The sequence below is a fragment of the Bombyx mandarina genome, chromosome 09 (assembly GCF_030267445.1).
Source record: "Bombyx mandarina strain Sakado chromosome 09, ASM3026744v2".
Taxonomy (NCBI): domain Eukaryota; kingdom Metazoa; phylum Arthropoda; class Insecta; order Lepidoptera; family Bombycidae; genus Bombyx; species Bombyx mandarina.
The window spans coordinates 8105307-8132446 of record NC_143216.1 but is presented as its reverse complement, the minus strand read 5'-3'; the positions used below and the strand labels follow the sequence as shown (position 1 = coordinate 8132446).

Below are 27140 nucleotides of genomic sequence, written 5' to 3'. Positions count from 1 at the left end.
ATCTCCGACCCAGGCAACGGGGTAATGCAAAGCCGCCGTCGCACTAAACACGTCGGGTTTTTATGGACTCCAAGCACAGGTCACCGTTCTCGTCAAACTCGTCGAATGCGACATAGACACAACAACCCACTGAGTTTCTCGCCGGATCTTCTCAGTGGGTCGTGTGTACTCGCGAGTCCGTTCCGGTGGTAGATTCAGCGAAACCCTATTCTTTCTAGGGTAGATGTTAGCAAGTACTCCCAGGTTGAGCCCCGTGAGCTCACCCACCAAACCGTGCGTAGCTGGAATAGCCCCTCGAGGCTATCCCGACATATAATACAATTGACACTTCGACTTCATGTCACGGGGTGGATAACGCTATTCGCGTTGTCATGTTTTGGGTTCCGGGAACCATTTACCAGGTGGGCTGCAAGCTCTTTCAACAACCAGACAAAAAAATATATAAATACCTACATATACATACATAACATATAAAATTGACATTACTTTTAATATATAAAAAGAATAAATAGTTACATGACAAAATTATATATCTACGGAAGAAATCGGTCGGAATTGTCGTAACTTGAAAAACTCAACTTTACATCAGTCTTATTTAAATACTATAATATGGTACAAAGTGATTTAGCCCAAAATGCAAGTTACGACATATAATGATATATTATATATTCTATATAAGAATATGTTATCCCTTTAAAGTTATTTATAATATTTACAAATTTAGTTTTAATTATCATCAAATTAATCTACTCCAGTCCCTGCATTTTTAATAAAACCTAAAAGGTCTTATGATAGTTCGCCGACTTGTGTGTTTCTGCGCAACAAAGTCATGCGTTTAATTTCGAATCTCCATGTCTACTTTAATATATTAATTGACAACGGACCATTATGGTATTGAAATAATTAACCACCATAAATTGATTTTGTAATACTGCCATTACATTATAATAATATATCATAACAGTGCCGCCAAATGGTCGAAAGCTGACGTGAAGGATGCATTGGAATCTTTAGAAGAAAAAGGCCTCACTCGTGCTATGTCCGAAGGTGTTTATGTTCGTCAACATAGCGTAGATACTCAGGTAAGAATATATAGCGATTATTTCTCTACATTATACGCCGGACTTTCATGAATAAAATTTTTCAAAGGATAGTTTGAATTTCCACGGCATAGTCAGATTAATGAAGCGACCATTTTGCCTCTAAGCCCAGGGCTTAGTACACTACGAGGAACTCCAAGGCCGAAAAGTAGTTAAAAATTAAGTACGAGGGGGCGTTTTTATATTCGCGGAATGGGGGATATAGGGTAGAAATAAAAACAAAATGAAATTATTTTTCCTTTTCAATATATTCACCTACAAGACGAATACATTTTTCAGATCTTTCAACAAACTTATCTATACCCTCATAAGAAAATATTGTATTTTTATCTTCAAAATACGCCGAAACTGCTTTCTGATTTCATCATCGGTAGTAAAATTCTTACCCCGCAGCTCTTTTTTTATTTTTGGCAACAGGTAATTATCACTCGGGACCAGGTCCTGACTTTAGGGTGGGTGACTCAAAATATCGAAGCCCACCTCATGCAGGGCAGCCAACCCAACGGGGTTCTTGTCAATGGGTGCGTTGTCGTAGAAAAGCAGTACACCCTTCGTAAATTTTTCCCGTCTTTTCTCTTTAATAGCTTCTTTTAATCGCTCCAATTTTGAAGCGTAGTATTCTCCAGCTATATGTAGAAACACCTTTATCTTTAAAATCGATCAATAATATTCCTTCTGAGTCCCAAAAGATTGTTGCCATGAGTTTCCCAGCTGACTGTGACACCTTAAACTTTTTGGGTGGTGCTGTATCCTTTTTATGCCACTGCAATTCACTGCATAGTCTTGTTTCGACAGGTTCATAATTATGAACCCAGCTTTCGTATCCAGTAATAATTCTACACAATACACCATTGCAGAGGTCCAAAAATTAACGTGAACACTCAACGCACTATTGTCATTGCGACGGCGTGGGCATTCTCGGCACGCATCTTGCACTGACCTTAGTCATGCCAAGATGATCGTGCAGTATTTTAAAAGTTGTATCTGATACTCCAACAATTTCTGCGAGTTGTTTCTTTTTTAGTCGAGCATCGTCGAGTACAATTTTTTCCACTTTTTGGATAAGTTCTGGCGTCGTCACCTGCATGCGATGCCTCGGGTCGTCTTCAAGTGATTCCCTTCCTTGTTTAAATAAACTGTGCCACTTGTACACAATGGTTTTTCCTGGGAAAGAGTCGCCGTAAACCGAGGACATCTCATTCAGTATGATCGGAACTGATTTTCCTTGCTTGGTAAGGAACTTTATAACGGCACGATATTCGATTTTATCCATATTACACCTTTCATACCCGATTATGTTGCTTGGTTGACGATAGCTCCAAGACTAATAACTAATAATAGTGAAACCTCGTATTAATTAATTATGAGCTACTAAACACGTTACGATCCTAATGATATGCTCATTATCCCCCTCCAACCCTCTCATTTCACAAACTTAAAAACGTACCCTCGTAGTTAGTAAGAAATTTTGATTGAACCACGTGTACATTAGGCACCACGCTTCGGTAGATTAACATTGCTAATCGAATAACTATTATGTAATATGTCAAAAGTCTATGAAAACGTATTGATCTATTCATACTTACCGGTCACCGTCCTCGTCGAACCCGTCGCTTGCGACGAAGGGCTCGACGAGCGAACTAACTCATAGACACAGCCCACTGAGTTTCTCGCCGGATCTTCTCAGTGAGTCGCGTTTCCGATCCGGTGGTAGATTCTGCGAAGCACTGCTCTTGCTAGGGTCAGTGTTAGCAACTCTCCGGTTGAGCCCCGCGAGCTCACCTACAAACGTAAGGGTGAAGCTGAAATAGTCTCTCAAGGCTATCAGCATAGGTTGAAAAAAAAAAAAAATCATACTTAGTCTGACCATAAATACTGTTCAATTAAAAATAAACAAAATATTACATTTGAATTTGGAATCTGTCATTTTTATATGATTGCTCATTGAGTTTTCTCATTTTGGCGCCAATACATTGTACAATATTTTGCGATATTAAAATGGAGTGGGGTGATAAAGAGAACCGAATCGCTGTGATTGCATTACACAAAGTAGGTATGGAGCCAAATGCAATTTTTAAAACTCTCCATACGCTTGGTATTAGTAAAATGTTTATGTACCGGGCTATTAATAGGTGCAATGAGACCTCCTCTGTTTGTGACAGAAAAAGATCTGGCGGTCCACGTATTGTTCGTACGAAAAAGATGGTCAAAGCATTAAGGGAAAGAATTCGAAGAAATTCTGTCCGAAAGCAAAAGATTTTATCTCGGGAGATGAAGATAACACCTAGAACCATGTCGCGTATTTTAAAAGATGACTTAGGACTTGCAGCCTATAAAAGACGTACTGGTCATTTCTTAACTGATAATTTAAAAGAGAATAGGGTGGTAAAATCGAAACAACTACTGAAGCGGTACGCAAAGGGAGGTCATAGAAAATTTTTGTTTACGGATGAGAAATTTTTTACAATTGAGCAACATTTTAACAAACAAAATGACCGTATTTATGCTCAAAGCTCTAAGTAAGCTTCCCAATTAGTCGACAGAGTGCAACGTGTGCCCTATCCGACTTCAGTGATGGTTTGGTGGGGTATTAGCTATGAAGGAGTGACTGGGCCATACTTTTGTGAAAAAGGTATCAAAACATCGGCACAAGTGTATCAAGATACCATTCTTGGGAAGGTAGTGAAGCCCCTTAACAACTTCATGTTCAATAATCAAGAATGGTCCTTCCAGCAAGACTCGGCGCCAGGTCATAAAGCTCGGTCTACGCAGTCTTGGTTGGAAACGAACGTTTCGGACTTCATCAGAGCTGAAGACTGGCCGTCGTCTAGTCGGGACTAGTCTTACTCCGCTGGTTTATGATTTATGGTCAGTTTTAGAGAGTACGGCTTGCTCTAAACGCCATGATAATTTGAAATCCCTAAAACAATCGTACGATTGAAAGTGAAAATTTTTCCCATGGAAAGAGTGCGTGCTTCTATTGGTAACTAGCCGCAACGTTTAAAGGACTGTATTGCAGCCAATGGAGACCACTTCGAATAAGCTTTTTATACTTTAAATTGTTTTATATTTATGTATTAAACTAACACACTGTAAAAGTAATAAATGTTACAGTCTTATCCTTTAGGCCAAGATGACTTAAATCGACATAACAATTAGTGCCTTTAATTTTCCAGTCACATACAATCAAAACTTTCTATGATCCTGACAGGTAGTAAAACAGATGCCAACGTTGAGTTCGTCACGTCAACCCAGTATTGCAGTCATAACAGCGTTGTATTGTGAAAAACAAGCCGTTGACGCAATGATGGACAATCAAGAAACCTACGTACGTTATACCACTGTTGGTGAGTAATTTGGTATTTTCATTTTTCCAATAAAACCTGTCGGGATAATTCCTTTTTACAAACGCGATTTAATGAATTGGTATTCGCACAAGAATTGTGAAGGTTTCCGTTGTCTATATCTGTAATACAGAGAAATCCGCAAAATAATCGATTAAAGAATTTCGCTACAAACAATACGGTGGACAGCCAAAGATCGTGGGGTTACACCACAGATAACCCCCGGTTACACAATGTTTCTCAGTTAGCGGGTTTTGTTTTTTTATCGTGATTTTGTTAATTCATCGCAAAAACCACTCGTGCATGTGCGATGAACATGATTTTGTGGAGTTGAAAATATGAAAATTCTAACATGTTGATGGGTTTGACGAGGAAGAGTCTTAGTAGGGTGAAATATTTATAAGTTTATTGATAAAATATATATTAATAGTATTATATCGTTAAGTAACAGATGCAGTTCTAATTTCGAAATAAAAAATTATTTAGCACCGTTATGATGTGGGTATGGTTGAAACGAAAACGTGACATTAAAACGAGATGCAACTAAACGCCTATAATTATGCTTGAGAGAAAATGAGATAGAAAACTTGTAAAAGTTTCATATCTAGCGCAACATTCCATGTTTTTTGTTAAGTACTTTACTATAGCTGCTAAACTCGTCGTCGTGGCCTAACGGATAAGACGTCCGGTGCATTCGTGTTGAGCGATGCACCGGTGTTCGAATCTCAAGCGGGTACCAATTTTTCTAATGAAATACGTACTCAACAATTGTTCACGATTGATTTCCACGGTGAAGGAATAACATCGTGTAATAAAAATTGAAACCCGCAAAATTATAATTTGCGTAATTACTGGTGGTAGGACCTCTTGTGAGTCCGCGCAGGTGGGTAAAGCCACCCTGCCTATTTCTGCCGTGAAGCAGTAATGCGTTTCGGTTTGAAGGGTGGGGCAGCCGTTGTAATAGTTACAACTTGAGTTAGTTACTTAAGACCTTTAAAACTTATATCTCAAGGTGGGTGGCGCATTTACGTTGTGGATGTCTATGGGATCCAGTATACTTGAGACCTTTAGAACTTATATCTCAAGGTGGGTTCCGCATTTACGTTGTGGATGTCTATGGGATCCAGTAACCACTTACCAGGTGGGCTGTGAGCTCGTCCACCCATCTAAAGCAATAAAAAAAAAACTTGCAGTACACCCGGCCTTTACCGGAGCACCTAGGCACCGCCACGGGGATGCGGCTATTTACCTTGAGACACTAATTCGTAATAGTCGTATTAAGCTGGTCTCTATTGCATCGAAACAACGGTCGTTCAAGTCGGTACCGCTAAAAATAGGTAAAACTCTAGCAAGACCAACCTTTCCATCTTGCGTTTCAAGATCTTGTTTCCTTGATCAGTCGTCTTTAAATATAAATTGTATTGGGAATTCGGAAAAGTGACAACATATAGTATCTATTGTCGTACTACCGGAAAAGGGCTAATTATAGTGGTTTACTTGGGTAGGGCTAGGTATTGTAAGCCCAAACGGGGTAGGTATTTATTATCTAATTAACCCTAATTGTGATACCACAAAGTAAGAAGGAAATATTGGAATAAACATTTATTTAACGAAAAATGTCTTGTAGTCACCAGGCAAAATGTTAAAACACACCCTTTGCATACAGACATACCTATACGAAGTTAAGAACAAGTCTGACCGATCTTTATTTTGTACAACAGGCAGAGATTAATCTAATTTTGAATAAGATTGAATAATAGAGGCAAAAGAGTCGTAGCCTTTTGCAAGTGAGTAATAACATGTTAACGTATACAATTTTAACGTATTCCATTACGTGCAGATATATTTATTATACGTATTATGCAGATGTAAATCAACAGATTGTTTGAAAAGATAGATAATAGTACTGAGCATGAGCGCGCTTGTCTAGAGCATGGTGCAATGAAGTGGGACTGGGCGGGGCTGTTCCCTTTCAGAGGCACCATAATTATAAGGAACAGAATTACCTGAATAATGATATGAAGTAAAAAATAAAGACAATGATTTATTTTATATGTATATTATACAATTATCATTATAACATAATACTTACAACAATGAGATGATTAAATTTTAAACTTAGAATGTTTTAAAAACAAACTTAAAAGGTGGGACGGCAATGACTACAGCTAAAAGTGAACACATCACTGATAACATATCTAAGATTAAAAATGTATTTACGCTTTGTAAGATGCCAATCCTACGTGGTGAGGCAAATTTAAAATTAATGGTTTTGATGAATTAAAATTTAAATCATCAAAACCTCACGGATTTGTAGCATAATATTATTAATTCTGAAGAATATAACATTTTGTTTGAGTAAAACTCTGAACAATACATTTGTTTTTTTTTTCTGAATGAATTTAATTTTATGAATTAACTAAATGCTGTCCATAATATAATTCTTACTTTTACAATAAAATAATGAAACTTTAAAAATGAAATGTCTCCTTCAATGGTCAAGTTGTTATAATTAATAATAATTAATACTGATGGGTTATTATTATTATCCAATTTATGCAAAATTGATAATTTGACAATTAGCTGTATTCCACTTTCACTGTGAGTTCTTTTCATATTTATAAATAAACTTATTATTGGTATGTTCAAAATATTAAATTTTACATAAAATTAAGTCAAATACATACCCAATTCTAACATTAACAGTAACATCATTATAACTAATCAAACATGCTCACCATCAAACAAATAACAGTCAACAAAGCTTCCATGATGGTGTTTTAACTCTACAACTAATGGCGTACAAATATATCTTGCATACACATTTCACGTTAATTAGTCTCTGTGAGTTAACAGCTAACAAAAAATGCATTTGCAAACATAGCAATTTTCAAACAAATTCAAATTTTAATTCTGTGATTTTTTTCAAATCTCCACCGAATGACATGTATTTTGCATTATTGATATTTAAATTTAATGGTATTTCACCTATAAAAGATGAAAAACTTGAATATAAATGCAACATATCATCTTTTCTTGCTCGAAACTGTATTTTCACATCTGTAAAAAATTAGAAAAATAAAAAATTGGTAGCTGTTATACAAAAAGTAAATAATTATTATATTAAAATAACATCACCACACCATCAAAAGGAAAAGTTAATTTACTATAAATAGGACTCACAGTAGTTGTACTACATCATTCCCATATTACATCTAGGGCCAGTGTCTAAACAGTGTCTTTTACAAAAGTCAACTGTGCTATGTAATGAAAAATCATGGTTATAATTACCACTGCCATTTAAAACTTCAGTTCCAGAGTACTGTTGCACAATTTCGCTAATTCCATTAGTTACTTGACTAATTGTCATATTTTCTTCACCATTAGAAAATTCCACATCAACTTTACAGATTATATTTCCATAATCAGGTGCTTGGATTCCTCCTATTAAAGAAATTGTCACCCTAAAAGCAAACAAAATAACATAGTATTATACCTAATAATATTGTAACAAATAATTTCTTTAAAATACTAAATGTTATTGAAAGTACAACTCTATCATCACACAATCATATACAAAATTGAAGACAGTGTTTCTCAGTATTTTTATATCATATTAAATTCTCCACAAGTAATAACGTTATAAGGTTTTTGAAACTAACATCCCAAGAGAATAGGAATATTATTATATTAATAGCATTAATATTATATGTAGTAGCATGTTTATATTAGTAGCAAAACGTTTTGGACCATTATTCTACGAAATTTATTATCAAATCAGTTAAAAATATTAAAACATACATTTTTGGGTCATCCTGTATCAAACCTTGTACAGTAAAGCTGTCTCCTCCACTGAGAGCCTTTGGTAGCAAAAACATGTTCTTGTCTGTGATGACAGGTAAATTCAGTGCAACAGAGTCTGCTGTATTGATGTCTTGATTTCTAAAAATAAAAATATATATTTCACATATTTCAATTAAGACACCTGTATTTACCATACTTTGAAATTGTATATTCAATAATTCAATTGAATTAAAGTTCTTCGGAGTTTCTGGTCTTCGATTGTGTATTTTTAACGAAATCCTAAATTGTTTATGAACAAATTAATTTTCTGAACACTTACACCAGAACCTGTCTCATATCTAACCTATTACCGCTCTCAAATAACTACTGGAAGTAGTATCAATAAATTGTCATACGTCTGTTTCACTATTATTATTTCACGTATACATAACTGCATTATTTATTATTTAATATTTTCGAATTTAAATGTACACATAGGCAACAATGTTCTATGAAATCAGATTTGTTTTATGTTTTGACATTGACATCTTTGAGCGTTCCGAAATTCCGGTAGGTACACACTAGGTCACTGGTGAAAGTACGATGTGGCATAAACGGAAAAACACTTCAGCGCTGCTAAGTAGTCAAATAAATAAAAGTAAAAATTGTTTTTTCTATTGTGTTATTGAAGAATGTTATTAATGCTAATCGTACCCTCCTATACACTGCCAGCACGCGCTTAACATTTTCGATTTTACATAGACAATTTTGTTTTAAAAAATAAACAGTAACTTCCACGAGATGACGATCTCGACTGAAGTTGAAGGCGATCAGCGATGTAAGATTGAGGTATTGGGGTGACGTAATGACTAAACAAACATTAAACATAGAACAAACTGAACATACCAATCTCTGAATTCAAGGTAGGGCTGTGACAACTAACTACTCGAAATTAAATAATATTGTGAAAACATAGCCTTTAAATTTAAATTGAACTCAAGCAATTTTGAGGTTTATTTAAAATCAGGATTACACAATTTTTTATTTGTTTGTTTGAACACACCGTTTTTTTACGAAGAAAAGCGAATAACAATTTGAAGGAGTTGTAGATATGGATACCATACCTATAGGTACTAATATATTAGTATACTTAATGCATTTTACAAAGGCAATAAATATTGACTGAGTCGGTGGTGCAGAAGTTAGCGTCCGAGAATGCTGGTCCGGGGGTCGTGGGTTCGATTCCCATGTCTGTATATTTTGTAAATGTAAGTATATAAACTTACATAAGTGAGAATATCAGTTGGTTTTGTTTCAGTGCAAGGTACAAGGAATACTACTTGGGGGGCAAATGACAACGTCCGGTTTGACCCCAATAAAAGCTCAATCGTTGAATTAAAATCACTATACATGCAAATATCTAGATAAGATAGTAATAATATCGTCTATTCATCTTACTAATAGCGAAACGAAATTTAACACAATGTTAGTAAAATCAGAAAAAAAAAACGAGTACGATCTTTCACTTCGATAAATTTGATCAGTTGTTTAATTATTTACTTAAATACACACACATTCAGCGTATTACGAGCATTTGCAAAAATACCGATGTAGGTACTTAACTAAAAAAAAAAACGATCTCGGAACAAAAACCGTAACTCAGTTGTGTCAAACAAACGAAAACTATATTTAACTAAATTTAATAAAACGTGATTTTAACTACTTAAGTTTGTTGAAAATTTGAGATGAACCCCTCACTTTTTTATCTTCGCATATCCAATATTAGTGAGTGTTGGCTCAGCCCTATTACCTGGAAACGCTGCATTCAGACAAAGTACGATTCAAAAGTTTTCTTACCGTACGTACGGTAAATACCTTACATACACACTTACAGGTCGAACAAATAAAGCACTGCCCATTGATAAAAATAGCTACGATTGCTCTTTAAATAGCGTGGTTGAATGTGAAATATTCAAGAGATTATTGAGTTGTATAAAGCCATTTAACAACATATTTGAAATGAAAATAGGTTAATAGTTAAGAATGCTTAATATTAGATAACGTCTGATTTTATTTATAAGTCCTTTTTCTGTACAATATTTAGAAAGTAAATTATTTTCATTTAATACTGATATAAATTAACGACACGCACCTTTTATATCTGTAGATACTACGGTGATATTAAAGAATGAACTCGCAAACCAAACTTTTTAAGTACAGTTTTTTAATACATTTTTTCGTTCACTTGGACTGTGTTACTTCGACAAAGAATCGTAATAGATTAGTCAGTGCTCAGTACGCTCTAAGGCACAGCAGAGACGTGGCGTGTAATTATAAATACCTACTTAGTTTTCTTTAACTCAACATTCATATCATAGTAACCGTTGTATTGGACTAAACTTAAATATGCAATGAAGCCTGCGGTGTCATGTTGAGGTGAACTCTGCTCTGGTGGCTAGGTGGTGCGACGGTAAAAAAAGGGATTGCATTACATATCTCTACTATTATGGTATAACGAATACTTGAATAGTTATATATGACGGTATAACGAATACTTGAATAGTTATATTTGTATTAGGCGGCTTGATAAACTGAAATCCAGATATTTACTAGACTATTTAATATTCATCATATGATCTTACGATATTAAATACTATTCTTTTAAGAGCCAATAGCTCGCAACAGCATGTGCAGGTGCATATTTTAACTAGGTAATAGCAATGCGTTTGTGTGAAGTGGCTAACTAGTCTATACTAATATTATAAAGAGGAAAGATTTGTTTGTTTGTTTGTTTCGAATAGGCTCCGAAACTACTGGACCGATTTGAAAAATTCTTATTCCATTAGAAGCCGACATTGTCCCTGATGAACATAGGCTACTTTTTTATTTATTTTTTTAATTTATTTTTTTGGTTTCATGTGTGTTTTAATGTTTCCGAAGCGAAGCGAGGGCGGGTCGCTAGTAAGTAATAAATTTACTTTGAAATACTAATAAACCCGACCATGATATTTCATTAGAACAACGAACAGTAAAACAAATATTTTACAATATCCCAAGGCAAAATCAATTTTTTTGTCGTTTATGTTCGACACGCGTGACTAGACAATAGGATCTGTTTGAAAAATTGGCTCTTAAAACCTTAGACCTTAATGCTATAGCCAGTCGAGAAGATTCGTTAAAAGAATCATTTAAGATTTTCAAATGATTTGGTGGAACTATATATAATGCATGTTAAAATTAATGAGTTAACCACTGATATAAATTGTATTTACATTTATTTCATATCATATAGTTGTAGATGAGTAGACCAGTTCACGCCCCACTTGGTGTGAAGTGGTTAGCAGAGCCGATAGAAATCGCACTGTGAATGGCCGACACCCGTCTTAAGATTTAATTTAAACTAAGAGTATACATATTTTTTTGTACTTTCACGGTAATCTTTAGAATTAATGTAACTATTTTCAACATCCCTTCACAAATAGATAAACTAGCTGTGCTTATCCCTGCGAAACAATGTTTAATATTACAAGACAAGGTTGAATACAGCGGGTAGGATTATTTCGATACCAAAGCATTTTTTTTTCTCCCTTATTAATTCCACCAGCACAAATATTTTCACATCATACGAACTATGTATGCCGTTACCATGAATATTCTGTTTTAAGCTTTCATTAAATTACGAAAGGATAGGGAATGAAACATCATGTTGCTACTGTATGCGTCTATGTCTGAGTAGTGGTCATATACTTTTTTTTTTATTTTTACTATAAAGAACTTATATAGTATTGTATGGCAAGTATCTTCTATAAATTTCACGAGTCGAGGACTGCATCACTGGTTTAATCGCGGGCTTATTACCTTTACACTTTAGTATATTTTTTTCAATCTTCTATCAAACATTTTATGTGTAATACAAATAAAAACAAGAAATACGTATATTGTTAGTTAAAATAGTTTTTCAAATTATCTTTAATTAAAAAAAAAACCGACGAAAATATCGATCGAGATTTGTAGGAGGAGACGGCAATAGAATTATTTAATTTGTTCTATATTTTATATATATAAATACACTTAAATACTTGTAAAATTAAATGCTTGTATTAAATGATTGTGTTGAAACTTGGTATGTATAGCTATTGAGAATCGTTTAATGTACAATAAGTCCTATTCCAATATCAAATAGGGCTCTAGTAGTTTCAGAAATTCCTATTTACCGTAGAGTTGGTGATAGTCACTGCGGAACGTGAACGAGCTTTACTAGCGATTACTGCAAACTTATTATAAATGCAGATCCTATTGAAAATTTGATTACCGGCGTGCGTAATCCAACACGCCCTGGCCCGACTTTAAGAGACTAAAAAAATACTCTATTCGTGATCGCAGCAATTTTTTTTTTGCTTTTGCATAGCAGGTCATGCCCATTTAAAAAAAGTTTAACTTTGGTAACGACAGAAAGAGAGAGGAGCATACAAAAAGACTACATTTTCATCTACACGTAAATATGTGTCGCTTTAGAAAAACAAACGGACAGATTTATAGTTTGCGCTCAGTTTCGATTTTGAATTTATTTGATTGGGCCGAAAAATGGTAGACATCTTTTTTCATATACCTATGCACTGGTTCCTTAAGGGGCTATTCCAGCTACGCCCGTATGGGTAGGTGAGCTCACCGGCTCAACCTGAGACGATTTCGAAACACTAACCGTAGCAAGAGGAGTGCTTCGCAGAATCTACTAACGGATCGGAATCGCGATTCACTGAGAAGATCCGGCGAGAAACTGAGTGGACTAAGCAAAATAACATGCCATCTAGTTGATAGGTAGCCATACCACTAGATCTGACTGGTGGTGTCCGAATAGGAACGGTTCCATCGTGTAGACTCGATTACCGAAACTCGAATAACAAAAACACGATTCTTTTCCGACAATCTAGCTTATAAAAATCATTTGGTTGAATTTAAAAACGAAGTTCCACTATGCCAAAAACATAAAAGTAACATAAGACAAATGTATTATGGCAAATATATAGATATATTTCAGATCATTATCACAATCGTCTTAAACTAATTTTCTTTACAAATAACTAGATTAGAATAAAATCAAAACTTACTGTAATTCGTTGGTGTGCAACATTTCATTATCTAATGGTTTCGCACGAATCACTATGAACGAGCACAACAAAAATGATAAACACAAGGATGAAAACAAATAAGACATCCTAATTATTTTAGTAACAGTCAATAATTATGGCAGTTGAAATGTAAATTTTATCACCTGCTAATAACTTTTAAATTGTTCTTCTAATTGACCACTTGTTAAAGGTACACGTTATTAAATGCAATAAATGAGTTATTGTCGCTTTATAATATAAATGTCTAATGAATGACAATCCGTTACGATTACTAAATAATTCGATTGGTCTGTATATTGAAAATAAATTAATCGAATAAGATTATTAGTATTTGATTGTTTGTCGTTTTTTTTTTCTAAAGTACTATTTAATGTGTCCATTAAATAACACGTATTCAGGCTCAAAATTGAAATTAAATATAAAGTGACACTGTCGTGATATTTTATTTTACTTGAAGGAATTAAATGGTATTGGATAGAACTAGACCAGCTTATGGATCATTTGCTATTAATTGCCTATTCATAGACTCATGCCACCAATTTAAGATACGAGGTGGAAGCCTCAAAACATTTGGGGCATAAAAAAACAGCTTTTCTGCCCAATTTTGTTTAACTATGGGGAATCCATTTACGGATACCAGGTCGAGGAGTGTAACTGACCGGGTTATGTCGGACTCCGGCACTTCCAGAGAAGAAGAGTGAGATGAGGAAGATCGAGGTCCTCCTCTTGGCTAGCTCTAGTTAAAGAAAATAAATAAAGTAACATTTAAAAAAAACTTAGCTAAAATCTTCTCTAGCTCTTCTACTCTGCAAATTAAAAAAATATTATATAATATCGTATAAAAAAATCTACCTGTCTACAAACTCGTACAATGCAACATCGAATAATTACTTAATCGATTAAGAACTCGTATTCGTCCATCACTAATGTGAATCACTTCTTTTGAACTCCTTACTCACGTAAAACCCTACTAAAACCGCAGTAACGTGCGCTAAGTTAACTGTTTTATGACATAGGTGATCTCGTTTTGAATCTGGTGTTGAGTGATTACCAGTGCCCATAGACATTGCACCAACAATTTTGCTGGTATCCAGTTCGAGTTAAAAAAACTCAATTAAATTAGGGTAACTGATACTTTCAAAAAACGGCGATTCCTGTTTTTTTTTTAGCTATTCATTGATAGCCTAAGGGGCTATTTCAACTTCGCGTGCACGGGTGCGTGCTTAGCCTGAGATAATTTGCTAACACCAGTCTTAGCAAAACCAATGCTTCGCAGAATCTACCACCGAATCGGAATCGCGGCCCACTAAAAAGCTTCGACGACAAACTCAGTGGGCTGTGTCTATAGGTTATATGAACGCTGTGGAGCCGTTAATAGGCTGAAGGGCTCTATGTGCCTATCCATGAGTGCCCACAACATTATATAGTATAACGTAAGCCTAACGGGAACCTAGCGTTATCATCATAACAGATTTGTTATTTAAATATTAGTTTTCCTTCGAAAGATACAATGTTAAGTTCTACCAAATCTCTTAATTATTTAATTAACACGACGTAATAATAAAGATTTTTTATTAAGCTACGGGACCCAAAAAACCCATGTAACATTTTTGTTCATTAAACTACTGTTAACTAAAATCGCAATGGAACTAGGCTGTAAAAGAGATTTCCAGCGGATGACACAAACATAAATAATTGAATTAAATAAATGATTGACTTTTCTATAAAACCTACCAGGAGAATCGAATGTTTATACATTGGGAACAATCGGTGCTCATCGAGTTGTCACTACTAAACTACCTTCCGTGGGCCGTACCAGAGAAGCAATGACTGCAGCCGGCAATACCACTACAAGACTTCTGGGTATCTTTCAAAAGGTAACTCAAACAAATATACGTCATATTAAATTTAATTGACGTACTAGTAACTAAAGAAAAACCATTTGATTAATAATATTATGTGTATTCATTATTTTAATAAAATAGACTTCGTAATGATTTTATGTATTTCATAGCATTGACATTAACATTAAATAAAAAAATTAACATTAAATAATGCAAAAGATTGATAGTTTTTCTTCAGTAATAAGTTATTCAAAAGCTTCTTTGTATGAAAATAATCATTAATCATAGTTCAATAGTTCACCATAACAATTACACTGGACACTAACCTGTATTCAGAGTAAAGATAACTATTATAAACAACTATCAAGTATATTTTAAAAATTGTTTCATGTATAGTTGTGAATTTCGGAGGAAAGTACGCTAAAAACTTTTTTGTTTTATGTCTTTTCATAACTATGGTTTAAAAAAAATCACCCCCGAACGTAAATATCCTTACTGTTTAAAAGTCAGCCAAAATTTCCCGGACATGACATCATTAGTAAATGCATAATAATATAATGAATGTATGTTAAAAAAGGAATTCCTGTCACGTCACACGATTTTCAACATCGTCATATTTTGTGCAACGTCATGTAATTTATATTCATCGTTCGTTTGAAACTTGTACATATATGCTTATTCACGAAACAGCTGCTATTGAGTTGTTAGGTCTCCTTTGGAGGCGTTCGGTTAGCTGTTAGCAAATCCCACCTCTCCTGGCTGAGCCCTTGTTCGCCCACCTGTCCTGGTGATACTGGAAAGGCCACCGGGCCACCAGTAATCCATTAATCATATATTTAAAAAACAACCTTATATGTAGGCAACGCCTTGGGTGTGCCTCTGACATTGCTAGCGTCCAGAAAACCTATTAATTTTGTACGATTTTTAAGTGTGTTTTTACATAATTTCATAGGAATGTTTAATCCTCTATTTGTTTCTCATAATAATCGCTTTGTGACTAGATGTTATTCTGTTGCCGTTGCCTGTTTTTTTAAATTGAATAACTGAATAAGGAAATTCATCTTCAATGTAACAAACAATTTGCAAATTTCTTAATTTATGAAGTTAACGCTATACTAGTCAATCCGTACTTATTTAAATGTATAGAATTGAGTTATTCTGGAGAACCTACAAAATTTAATTTAAACATTAATTTATCAGCTTATTTAGCTTATCTGCTTAGCTCAATAAGGTGATTTTAATATTGTACTCATTTTTTTCTATTCAAGTTGAAAATTAATGTGAGCAGATTGTATGTGAGTATATCCAGTTGTGTGAAACTCACAGAAAGGAAAAATTCCACAACGGCTTAGAATACATATGTTAATCTTATTTGTGTTCATACACGAATTTAATTTGCCTTCTTTTGAGTGTATGCATTTTTTTCTCGCGCGTGAAATAGCTATGATGGCATGGGAATGCTATGTTTCTTTCGACTCACTGTAGACAAATTTAGAACGGAATAGAGAGGTATTAAACCGAAATATGTTGCCATATGCTCTGCAATCTGGCGCGTGGCATTCGTAGATAGTTAAAAATAAACGAGACAAAAATATGCATGTCTAAAGAAATTATTATAGGTACATTGGATTTCGCATGCTATATGCGTTGGTGTATGGTATTTCAATGTTATCTGCCGTTACGCCTTGTAAAATTGAAGTACGAAATTAAAGAGCCTGAATGGTCTCGAATAAAAAAAAGCGAAATTTTGAGATGCACGAGTAACAAAGCCTATCGGTAGCAAACAAGTAAGTTAGTCAGCAAATGTAAATAATGATGCTAATCATGAAAAAGTAACCATCACGGTACGTACCTGTTTTAAAAAAATATAGAGACACTTGCCGTGTGTTTTTGGGACCAAATCAATTCAATATCTGCTAATTTAATGGACTGTTTTTTTTTAGGTTACCGTACATCTATGTATAACAATTTGCTAAATTTTCTCAGTCTCAAATTTTCATCCCGTGCATCTCGTTAATACGTTCGTCTGTTAAATTAGTACAAAATAAAACATTTCGAGCACCAATGTATTACAATTCATTTCAACACCGAAGGCTTTAATTTGTCGTATGTTCGGAAAATATGGTCACGTTCAATACGAACATTGTCCGATTGGTGACCTTCTCGAACCTGATTGGCGTTTGAAACTAAAATTCAAAATCAATGTCACTAAATTGATCAATTATTACCTTGTAGGTTGAATACGTTTTCCTAGTCGGCGTGGGCGGAGGAGTACCTCACTATACGGATTATTCGAAACATGTGCGTCTAGGTGACGTGGTTGTTTCCACGCCGGCGCCAGACTTGCCAGACAAGTAAGTAATTACTCGAAATCGTTTTTGCGTAGACGTCGTCGCTTACGTAGTCCAGCCGCTTCATAGGGTAAAGTTCATCACAAAAAGGTAATGTTTTTGCAATCGCTTTACTTGACCACTTCATGTACAGTGTTGTGCGATAGGAATCGTCATAAAAACTGCATTATAATAGTATAAAATTATAGTTCCCTACTAAGTAACTGTTCAATGCAAAAATTGTAAAACTAAATAGGCAACTCTATTATCAGTTCATGCCTGTAAATGTAAAGTAAATGTCTTAGCATAATCATGTTGATACCTCCACTACCTCACGTTGGCAAAGTTGTACTTAAATCTAAGTAACAAAAGCAAGAAAGAAAAAAAAAAACTGCATAGTTAAAAAAAAAATTTTTAGTCGTCATCGCCATCAAAATGTGTTAAATAATTTGTCGCGAAATTCAATTTTAATCTGTTAATGTAATCTGTAAACTTGTTCGTTCCGATTCCAAAACAGAAAATGAACAATGAATGAATGAATGAATGGCAATGAACTACTAACCTAACATGAACGGAACACAATATTTATTTAAGTTAGTCATTAGTACACATTACTTTTTTTTTTTCGTTAGTTCAAATTACGTGAACTCGCGTTGGAATGCCAAGATACGTCACACGAGTATCTGGACACCGCGCGTCGCCTAATTAACACACTTTTATTATCTTACAATTTGTATTTATGTCACAGAATCATTTAACGTCATCTTCAACTTCAACATGTCTGATTAACTTTAAATCGATTAAAATAAATAAACCCATACACCTATATATTGTATATAATTTTTATGTAACTTGTCCTATTGTCACGACCAGGATAACCAGATAAAACAATGATTAATTTAATATTTAATTCGACTTAGTATTAAAAGGTTTTTTTTTTGTTTGAATTTAGGCTATACGTATTTATTAAGAATATTTTTATAGAGCTGACCTGTAAATTTTTAACTTTATTTTAATAGAAGTTTTTCTGCCGATCTTCAATTCTGGAAAGGTTTCTAATACACCCTGTATAATCATGACTAATAATAATAAACATATAATGACGTTTCAATACGTTTCGATGAATCAATATGCTCTCAATATTTGTGAATTGTCATAGAAATGCATAAGGTAAGAAAACTAACATTAAAAAGGAGTGATTCGCACATGTATTATATGCCAATGCTGAAAACAACTGTTACATTATTTGATTTCTTGCTCTAGGTCATAAATGAACCGACCAGCTCGTGGTCTACCTAATTTACACCGCTACTTTACAGCTCAAAGCCTATTTTAACATTTTCTTGGCGATCTAAATAGGCAACTATACTTGAGACCTTAGAACTTATATCTCAAGGTGGGTGGCGCATTTACGTTATGGATGTCTATGGGCTCCACAGTAACCACTTAACACCATGTGGGCTGTGAGCTCGTCCACCCATCTAAACAATAAAAAAAAGGCAATAATTTTGCAATTTGGTCATTGTTATTTATTTGTGTTTTAGCTCGGATATCGTCTCACGGCGTAATTACCACTACATGACTAGTCGTAATTATGCCTAAAGGACAAACGATTGCGGACGTCTTGAAATGAATAAAATCATTACATTATAATGACGTGTATGTTTTACAGATACGTATACGTTTTCTGTGAAAAAGCCGAGAAGAACGCCAAAGGAGGTTGGGATTTCGAAGTGAAGCCATACAAGCCAGTTAATTTCTTATTGCAAGATATCGCTGTGCGTCTCACCAAGTCAAAGGCCTCATGGGATTTGTACGTCAAAGAAGGTAATATTCAAACCAAAGTTACCATATATGTATGTAAGGATAACAAAAAAATTCGCTGACTAATAATATCAATATTACTAGTTGCGTTTAGACGCACATCAAACGATGTGAAAATACAGTAATTCGTGACGTCAAAAATACAGTAATTTAGGGAATATTATACCATAACAATGTAATTTTAAAGTACGAATTCATTTGAATATTCAAAACGATTATAATACACTGATAGATGAGTAAGTCGATTAAACGATTTAAAACCTTAATTGTATGTGAAATAAGAACAGGGTCATAAAAAGGAATTTAAAAATCCTTGTTCCCGCTTTGTGGAAGGAGTAGGTATGTTTATAATTTTATTTATTAATTTGTATTTTGCATTAGATATTGATCAATTTAAAATTGCCAATAAATAAAAAACTACCAAACGACAAACATTAAGCAAATGTTTGGGCCATATTTAGTTTCAATTTTACTAATAGTCATAGTACGTTGAATGGCGTTTAGATCTGACATTCTTTTTATTTGCAATGGAAATTCACAATTAGCATCGATATTTTTTAATGTAATTAACTATTAGAATTATTAATGAAAAATAAAAATATATAATTTTAATATTGAAATCAAATACCTTCGTTCTGATTGAAATGACGGCATCATTGGCTTTATTCAAACACAAATATTGTTAGCCTATATCTTTATTTACTCTGGACGACTCAAATGTCAGTTTTGTTATGATTTTATGGGCAACCTTAAAACACTTCTAATTTTAACTCAAAGCATGAAGGTAGTAATGACTTGAAAACTGTTACGACTTAGTATACATACATACATAGAATATTTTAAATAGTATAGTATAGTCTTGTTTATCAATGCGGTATACAACAATTCAAAAAAATTTCAGAGATTTTCTTACTACGTAGAAAATAATGATTATCAGCACTTTGAAAAGCGATGACATTCTCAACGAATGATTAAAAAATATTAAAATCATAACTTCTTTTTGTAAATCACGATTACCCTCATTATAATAATAAACTGTTTTAATCAAAGCAAAATCTTAAACATAACCTTATATCACACTGTAATTTAAAATTTGTCAAATTAATTGATAAAAATAAAATAGGTAGTAATGTTTGTGGCCAGTACGCATTATAATTACAATAGGAAATAGAAAAAAATTTTTTTTTTTATAATCCTGTGCCTTTGTACATAAGAGTATTTATCGCTTGTTCGCTAGTTAGCGCCGAGTGCTCCTTGACGGGTGACGGTTCCGTGACCAAGTAAGTTAATAAATTAATTGCGCTCGTTAAAGAGGTCGCAAGTTCAGGACACACTTAGGTAAATTTAGAACTACTGAATATCGTATTATAAAACACAACAGTCAACGAAAATAGATTGATGATGAATAGAATGGATACTCACGAATATGGGAATAAGAATATTTTGATTCATCTGAAGAGTAAAACGGATAATTCATGAGATTATAGCTCCAATTGCCAAGCCACAGGGTACTTAGAGTCAACTTGCCATGTAAATGTCTTCTAGAATTCAACACAAGGTAACGGTAGGCAGCGGCTTGGCTCTGCCCCTCGCATTCCTGAAATCCGTGAGCGACGGTAACCACTTACCATCAGGTGGGCCGTATACTCGTCTGCATATAGGGGCAATATAAAAAAATCTGATAAACAAAGCCTTTTCCCATATCTAATTACCATTGGTCACTAGTGACTATTCAGGTTTCAAACAGGTAAGGGTTTCACAGCCTGAGAGATTGCTAATATCTGCCGTAGCAAGACAGTGCTTCGCTCAATCTAAAATGGGATCGGAATCACGAGCCACTGCGAAGATCCGCCGAGAAACTCAGTGGATTGTGTGTGTGAGAGTAAAGCCAGTACTCATTTTAATTAATATTTCCAGGACTCGATCGTCTCAGAGGAGTCCCGGGACGATGGGAGCCCCCGGAGAGCAACACCGACAGGTTGTGCGTCGAAGTCGGCAATGGAGCTTACATTGAAGTATCACATCCAGCGCCACAAGGAGATCAAACGTATGTACTATTATTTACTCATACTATATTGTGGTAATAGAGTATTTGCATTCCCGATCCTGCAGACAGAATGGAAAGCAGTCGACGTCGCCCCAAACACGTCATTTCGGTTCCACCCGATCCACTAACGGTGCTTTAAGGTACCTCAAGCATCGGTCATCGTTCTCGTCGAACCCGTCGCTTGCGACGAAGGGCTCGACGAGTAAATTAACCCTCAGACACAGCCCACTGAGTTTCTCGCCGGATCTTCTCAGTGGGTCGCGTTTCCGATCCGGTGGTAGATTCTGCGAAGCACGGCTCTTGCTAGGGTTCGTATTAGCAACGACGTCAGGTTTGAGCCCCGGGAGCTCACTTACTAGTTAAGGCGATGTTGATATAGCCTCTCAAGGCTATCAGCTTAGGTAGAAAAAAAAAGAGTATTTGACGCTTTTTAACATTTATGTAAGTGTGTTTATGTAATAAAACTAAAACTCACCGAATATTATATATTTTATTTGTAATTGGCTGTACAAGCCAATTGTCCTTTTTTTGAATTTAATGTGTCGCATTGTTTATTTTGTTGGTGTACAATAGAATATTCTCTTTTTTTCTCTCTCTCTCTCTCTTGATTATCTCTGTCTCTCTCTCTATGTAAACAATCATTCTAGATTAGACGTTCTGCTCTGAGAATATCGATATTGGTGTGCCGCTGTTGACAACATAGTTTTTGCACAAGCGAAAAAATATACTTTTTATATTTAATTTCAATCAACGTCAAAATTCACAAACTAAAGTAAAAATAAAGTAAAATTTTGTATCAATTCCGAAAATCATACCTCAAATACTGAATGAATATCAATCCATGATTTCGAGCAAAGGAAGTGTCTCTAAAGAGCACAGATTTTATAAAAAAAAAAACTGAAAATGCTATTCTACCACTTAAAATAAAAACAATACTTGGTTATGTATGTCTGAGATACATACCGGACTCGAAGAAATAAACCCAGATTTCGAATGCCAAATATCTTTCACAAATATCGGAGATCGCGTCCCAATTCCGTAGTATCAAACGTCACTAACACGGGCTCAAGGGGCCCTACCCACTTAACGACTCCCCTGCAGTCTTCGCCCAAGGGTCCGATCCCCTCCGAGGTCGGAACCCGGATGTGGTAAGGGGGTTACCGCTATCAACACTACAACCAGACGGCGCGGCTCATCCCAAGGACCCCCGGTCGACGGAGCCTTCGAGGCGAATCGAAGGCTCTGAAACGACGGCCGTCGACGGTACGGCAGCTCGTCAGGCCGCCCAGACGGTGCCGCAGGTGTCCAGGAATATTCTAGCCAATTCTAGGAAATTTCTAGCCAATTCAGTTCAAAAATTTTATTTTTACTTTGTACACAAATATGAACGAAGTTTTATCATTTAAAATTCAGATTATTAGTAATATTCTCATTCTTTATAAATCTGCTTTAAAATAAAGAATATCGTAGCTACTCGAACAAAGTTATTTCAGTTTCTCAAACCGGGAGTGTTGCTAACACTGGCTCTAGCAAGAGCAGTACTTCGATGGATCTGGAGGATCCGTAATGACGTGTTTAGGGCCGATTTTTGTAGTTTACCTGAATGTTTGACAGAATTGGATTTAGTTGCTTTGATTTTATAGACCTCATTTGTTTTGTTCAGTGACACGCGGGACGGGTTGCGCGTGACGTGCGCGCCCGTGGCGGGCGGGCGCGTGGTGTCGGCGGCGGGCGAGGGGCGGGCCGCCTTCGCCGCCCACACGCGCGCGCTCGCCTACGACTGCGAGCTCGACGCCGTGCTCGACAGCGTCGTCGGCAACTGCAAGGACTGCTTCATATCGCTGCGAGGTCAGTTGTCATTCTCGTTATTCAGCACCAATCAGTGCGCTTAGTGCAAGTTTTTTAACGTTCTCGATAGCGACAGCGCCCCTAGTGGCAAACGTAGGTAAACGTTCCAACTCCATAATACCTAGTCAGGTCATAAATTCTGTCACATGTTTAATGTAAAATAATTGAAACAAGTTTATTCATTATGTAACCATTCATATACCAAAATGAACTTAACAAAACATAGATTCTTATGACACTAAAGTTTATTCAAAATTACCTCCGTGATTTTGAATACAGGCCTTCAATCTGCGCGGCCAGTCGTCTATCGCAGCACGAACGAGGTCCATGTCAATATCGGCGGCTGCCTTAATCAAGGATGTCTTGAGTGACTCCAAATTGGTATGAGGCTTTGAGCACGCCTTTTCCTCCAAGTGTTGCCATATCTTGTATTCTAACGGATTCAAATCTGGACTGGAGGAGGGCCAGTCTTCGTGCCGGATGAAGTCGATTTCACGCGCCGCCAGCCAGTCTTGTGTGCTCTTCGCTCTATGAGCTGGCGCCGAATCTTGTTGGAATACCCAGTGCCTGTTATTGAACATGGTATGAGAAACAGGTTCCACAAGGTTCGTCAGGACTGTATTTTTATACACAACTGCATTCGTTTTTACACCTTTCTCACAAAAATGTACCTCGGTTAAGCCCCAATAAGAAACTCCCAACCATACCATGAGCGAGGATGGAAAATGACCTCGTTGGACACGCGGAATACGGTTGCTCGCTTCTTCACTACTGTGTGCGTACACCTTATCATTTTGTTTGTTGTAGCTCTCTTCTACGGTAAAAATTTTTTCATCCGAAAAAAGAATTTCCCGATATTTTTTTCCCGCGTACCGCTTCAACAAAGCGCGGCATCTCTTCAGTCTCAGGTCCATTAGACGAGCATTCAAACGATGTCCTGTTTTTCTTCGATATGCCCGAAGCCCTAAGTCTTCATTTAACACCCTTTTCACCGTGGTTCTGCTTAACCCCATCTGAAGGGCCAACAGTTTCTGCTTACGTTTGGGATTTCTTTGAATTCGCGCCTTCACAGCTTTTATCACTGCTGAAGTCCTAACAGACCGAGGGCGACCACTTCTTGACATGTCATCTACACTAGAGTCTTCATTGTATCGTTTGATGGTACGATAAACGAATCTTTTGGTTATATTCAAATTTTTCAGTATGTTAAAAATTTGAATTGGCGCGTAACCGCAACGATGCAACGCAATAACTGCAACACGGTATTTAAAAATGAGTAAAATTCTAAAAGTATACATTTTTATTTTCATGAACAATTCGAAATTCGAATTCAATAAACTTTTTTGTGGCCAGCATTCTAAAAGAAAAGTTTTTAGTGTGTGACAATACTTATGACCTGACTAGTTATAAATTTGAGTTAACTTTTACGCTATCTAGAACATTAAAAAACTCGTACTAAGCACACTGATATCTTCCGTTACAGCTATTTGTTTCTTGAAAATAAGTTTGTATATGTGATACAGTTAAGAGGTAAATTGTTACGTAATAAATTTAAAAGACGTTGTTTATTTATGATTAATACACTAAACTTTATTAAATACTAGCTTTTGCCCGCAACTTCGTTCGCGTGGAATAGTTACTTTGGCATAACGCTAAATTTTACCTCCCACTTCATTTACGTAGAAAGTGAAAATATTTTTGTATTATAGAATATTAAGGAGCTATTTAAACTCCTATTTTGAAACATTCTTTATTGGTACTCCACTTGTATTGTCTTACCGTGTAGTCTATAGCCTTGCTGAATAAATGAGCTATCTAACACTGAAAGAATTTTTCAAATCGGACCAGTAGTTCCTGAGATTAGCGCGTTCAATCAAACAAACTCTTCAGCTTTAAAATATTAGTATAGACTATACGTCAATGACGTCATGTGGCGTTCCATTCTAGAAGGCTTTGGTCATAATTGACTGAAACGGATTATTATAATTGCAATTTAAATTAATTGATATTTATGTATTTCAGGTATATCGGACTATCGCGACGGCACCCGTGGGAAGGACTGGCAGCCCCACGCTGCACTATGCGCTGCTGCAGTCATGAAAGCCATAATCTGCGCAATAGACCCACCTCCTTCTGAATAATTTTCTTATCAAACGACTAGAAATCACAAAATGAATTACCACACAATATCTTACGCTATATTCTAAATAACGTGTTCAAAGTTATTCTCAAGATATAGATGAACGAAATCTTAAACTTATTTAAAATTAACTAATTATTAACTACATACCTTCAACAATTTTACAATTTTCAGTCTCATGTTAAATATTTTAGAATACAGATAACAAAAAAACGTGCTTGATACAGATTTACTAAATCCACCTCTATAACAACAAATGTTTCTTTGTAAATTTGTTCTCTAGGCATTTCTAAATCGTTGATGTGATTTTAAGTGAAATTGAATATATGATAGGTAGTTCAGAGATTTGTTATAGTACCATCAGGGTACAACAGGTGGCGCACAGGTAGTTTCAACAGATGATAGATAATCACTGCCAAGGGAGTTTCAGTTGTGTTTAATAATTGAAGGTTTTTAACTACAATTGTATTGTGTGGTCAATATATTTACGTGAATGCTTTATAGCACAGCACACTATAGCACTGAAAAACTTGACATTGATATGATAAGTTGATAAAAATAATTAATTTAAAACATATATGGAAGTACAAGTATGGAGAACTATAGTTGCCTTGGATGTCTGCCATAAGATGAATCACATCAAGTGATAATAATAGGTTAAAATATATATCCTGATGTCATAGATAAAATATATTTACTAGATGTACATGTTTACTATAATATTTACACGCAGATTATAGGCAGACTTGTTGAGAATTTTTAGTAAAAGAAACCGGGAAAAATACTGATTATTTACCAAGAGATTGCTGTTCCAATCCATTCAACTAATTTTACGCTCAAAAGTAATGTCTTCCTGTTCTAATTTCTTTAGATCGGCAAAGAAAGTTTATGATGAAATTGATATTATGTAACTTTTACAAATTAAGATTGCAATGTCATTCCATTTAATGATATTTAAACAATAATTTATCAGCCCGAGCTTAGAAAGTATCTTAGGTGAATAAATTTAGAACTAACCTATTTATATTGTACTAACTGCCATAGACGGCCTATTTATAATATGAAATGTTTAAAATCTGTTGTGAAAAAAACCAAAGTATGGATTTTTGATGTTTTATTGAACATCAAGTCTAGTCGCCTCTATTGTGAAACATTGTTAAAATATTTATTACAACCTACTTGGTGGAACATTGTATTTTTAAAATTAATATGTTTATAGATTGTTGACAAAAAAAAACTTCATATAATATCAAGTTATTATTGTACCTACCAACATATTATAGACAAATATTAACCTAAAAGGATGTATGTAAAATTGTTATTTTATTTAATCATTAGAATAATAATATATTGCATAAATTTAATATAGAAAATTTAATTTTTTAAATTTTCTTTGCCACTAACTTTAATTTCTAGTATTGTTTATTTAGTGTTTACTGTATTTGCGCACAAATAAAGTTTACATATTAATCAAGTATGATTTTCTTTCAATTTGAATTTTTTTGTTAAAGAACTTAGAACAGTCCCTGTACATGATAATATATATTAGTTCCTTTTTTTAATCAGGGCCTAATCAAGGTCTTACACGTCATCTGGTCCAAAAGTAAGTTTTCCCGAACAGTATTAACAAATAAAAAAATAAGGGTTGATCGTAGAGGGGTGAACATTTAGGGTTGTATGTATTTTTGTATGCTGTATCATAAAAAAAAAAAAAAAATTGTCTAAAAAATAAATAATTTTTTTTAGATAAG

The 27140-nt window shown here is 34.9% G+C and overlaps 2 protein-coding genes across 7 annotated transcripts in view; one reads left to right on the top strand and one right to left on the bottom strand.

The window, feature by feature from the left end:
* Window positions 1-26866, top strand: part of LOC114239825 (uncharacterized) — a 33241-nt gene extending 6375 nt beyond the window's left edge. For both annotated transcript variants that reach the window (XM_089729759.1, XM_089729758.1), the window contains 8 exons: window positions 965-1082; window positions 4312-4447; window positions 15094-15233; window positions 17436-17554; window positions 19203-19357; window positions 21272-21401; window positions 23065-23249; window positions 25272-26866. In XM_089729759.1, the coding sequence (XP_089585885.1) occupies window positions 965-1082; window positions 4312-4447; window positions 15094-15233; window positions 17436-17554; window positions 19203-19357; window positions 21272-21401; window positions 23065-23249; window positions 25272-25390 (1102 nt within the window). In that variant the 3' untranslated portion in view covers window positions 25391-26866. The remainder of the gene's footprint in view (window positions 1-964; window positions 1083-4311; window positions 4448-15093; window positions 15234-17435; window positions 17555-19202; window positions 19358-21271; window positions 21402-23064; window positions 23250-25271) is intronic.
* On the bottom strand, window positions 6488-17552 carry LOC114243578 (uncharacterized). 5 transcript variants are annotated; one of them, XM_089729762.1, is made up of 5 exons: window positions 17429-17552; window positions 17053-17226; window positions 8246-8386; window positions 7736-7908; window positions 6488-7504 (listed from the first exon to the last, which is right to left on the bottom strand). In XM_089729762.1, exons 3-5 carry the CDS (start codon window positions 8320-8322, stop codon window positions 7335-7337), a joined length of 420 nt encoding a protein of 139 aa, XP_089585888.1. In that variant the 5' UTR covers window positions 8323-8386; window positions 17053-17226; window positions 17429-17552; the 3' UTR covers window positions 6488-7334. The 5 variants fall into 5 exon arrangements, with proteins under 5 accessions (XP_089585888.1, XP_028030911.2, XP_089585887.1 ...); XM_028175110.2 differs by lacking the exons at window positions 17053-17226; window positions 17429-17552 and adding an exon at window positions 13336-13531; XM_089729761.1 differs by lacking the exons at window positions 17053-17226; window positions 17429-17552 and adding an exon at window positions 10380-10512.
* Window positions 26867-27140: the final 274 nt, after the last annotated feature.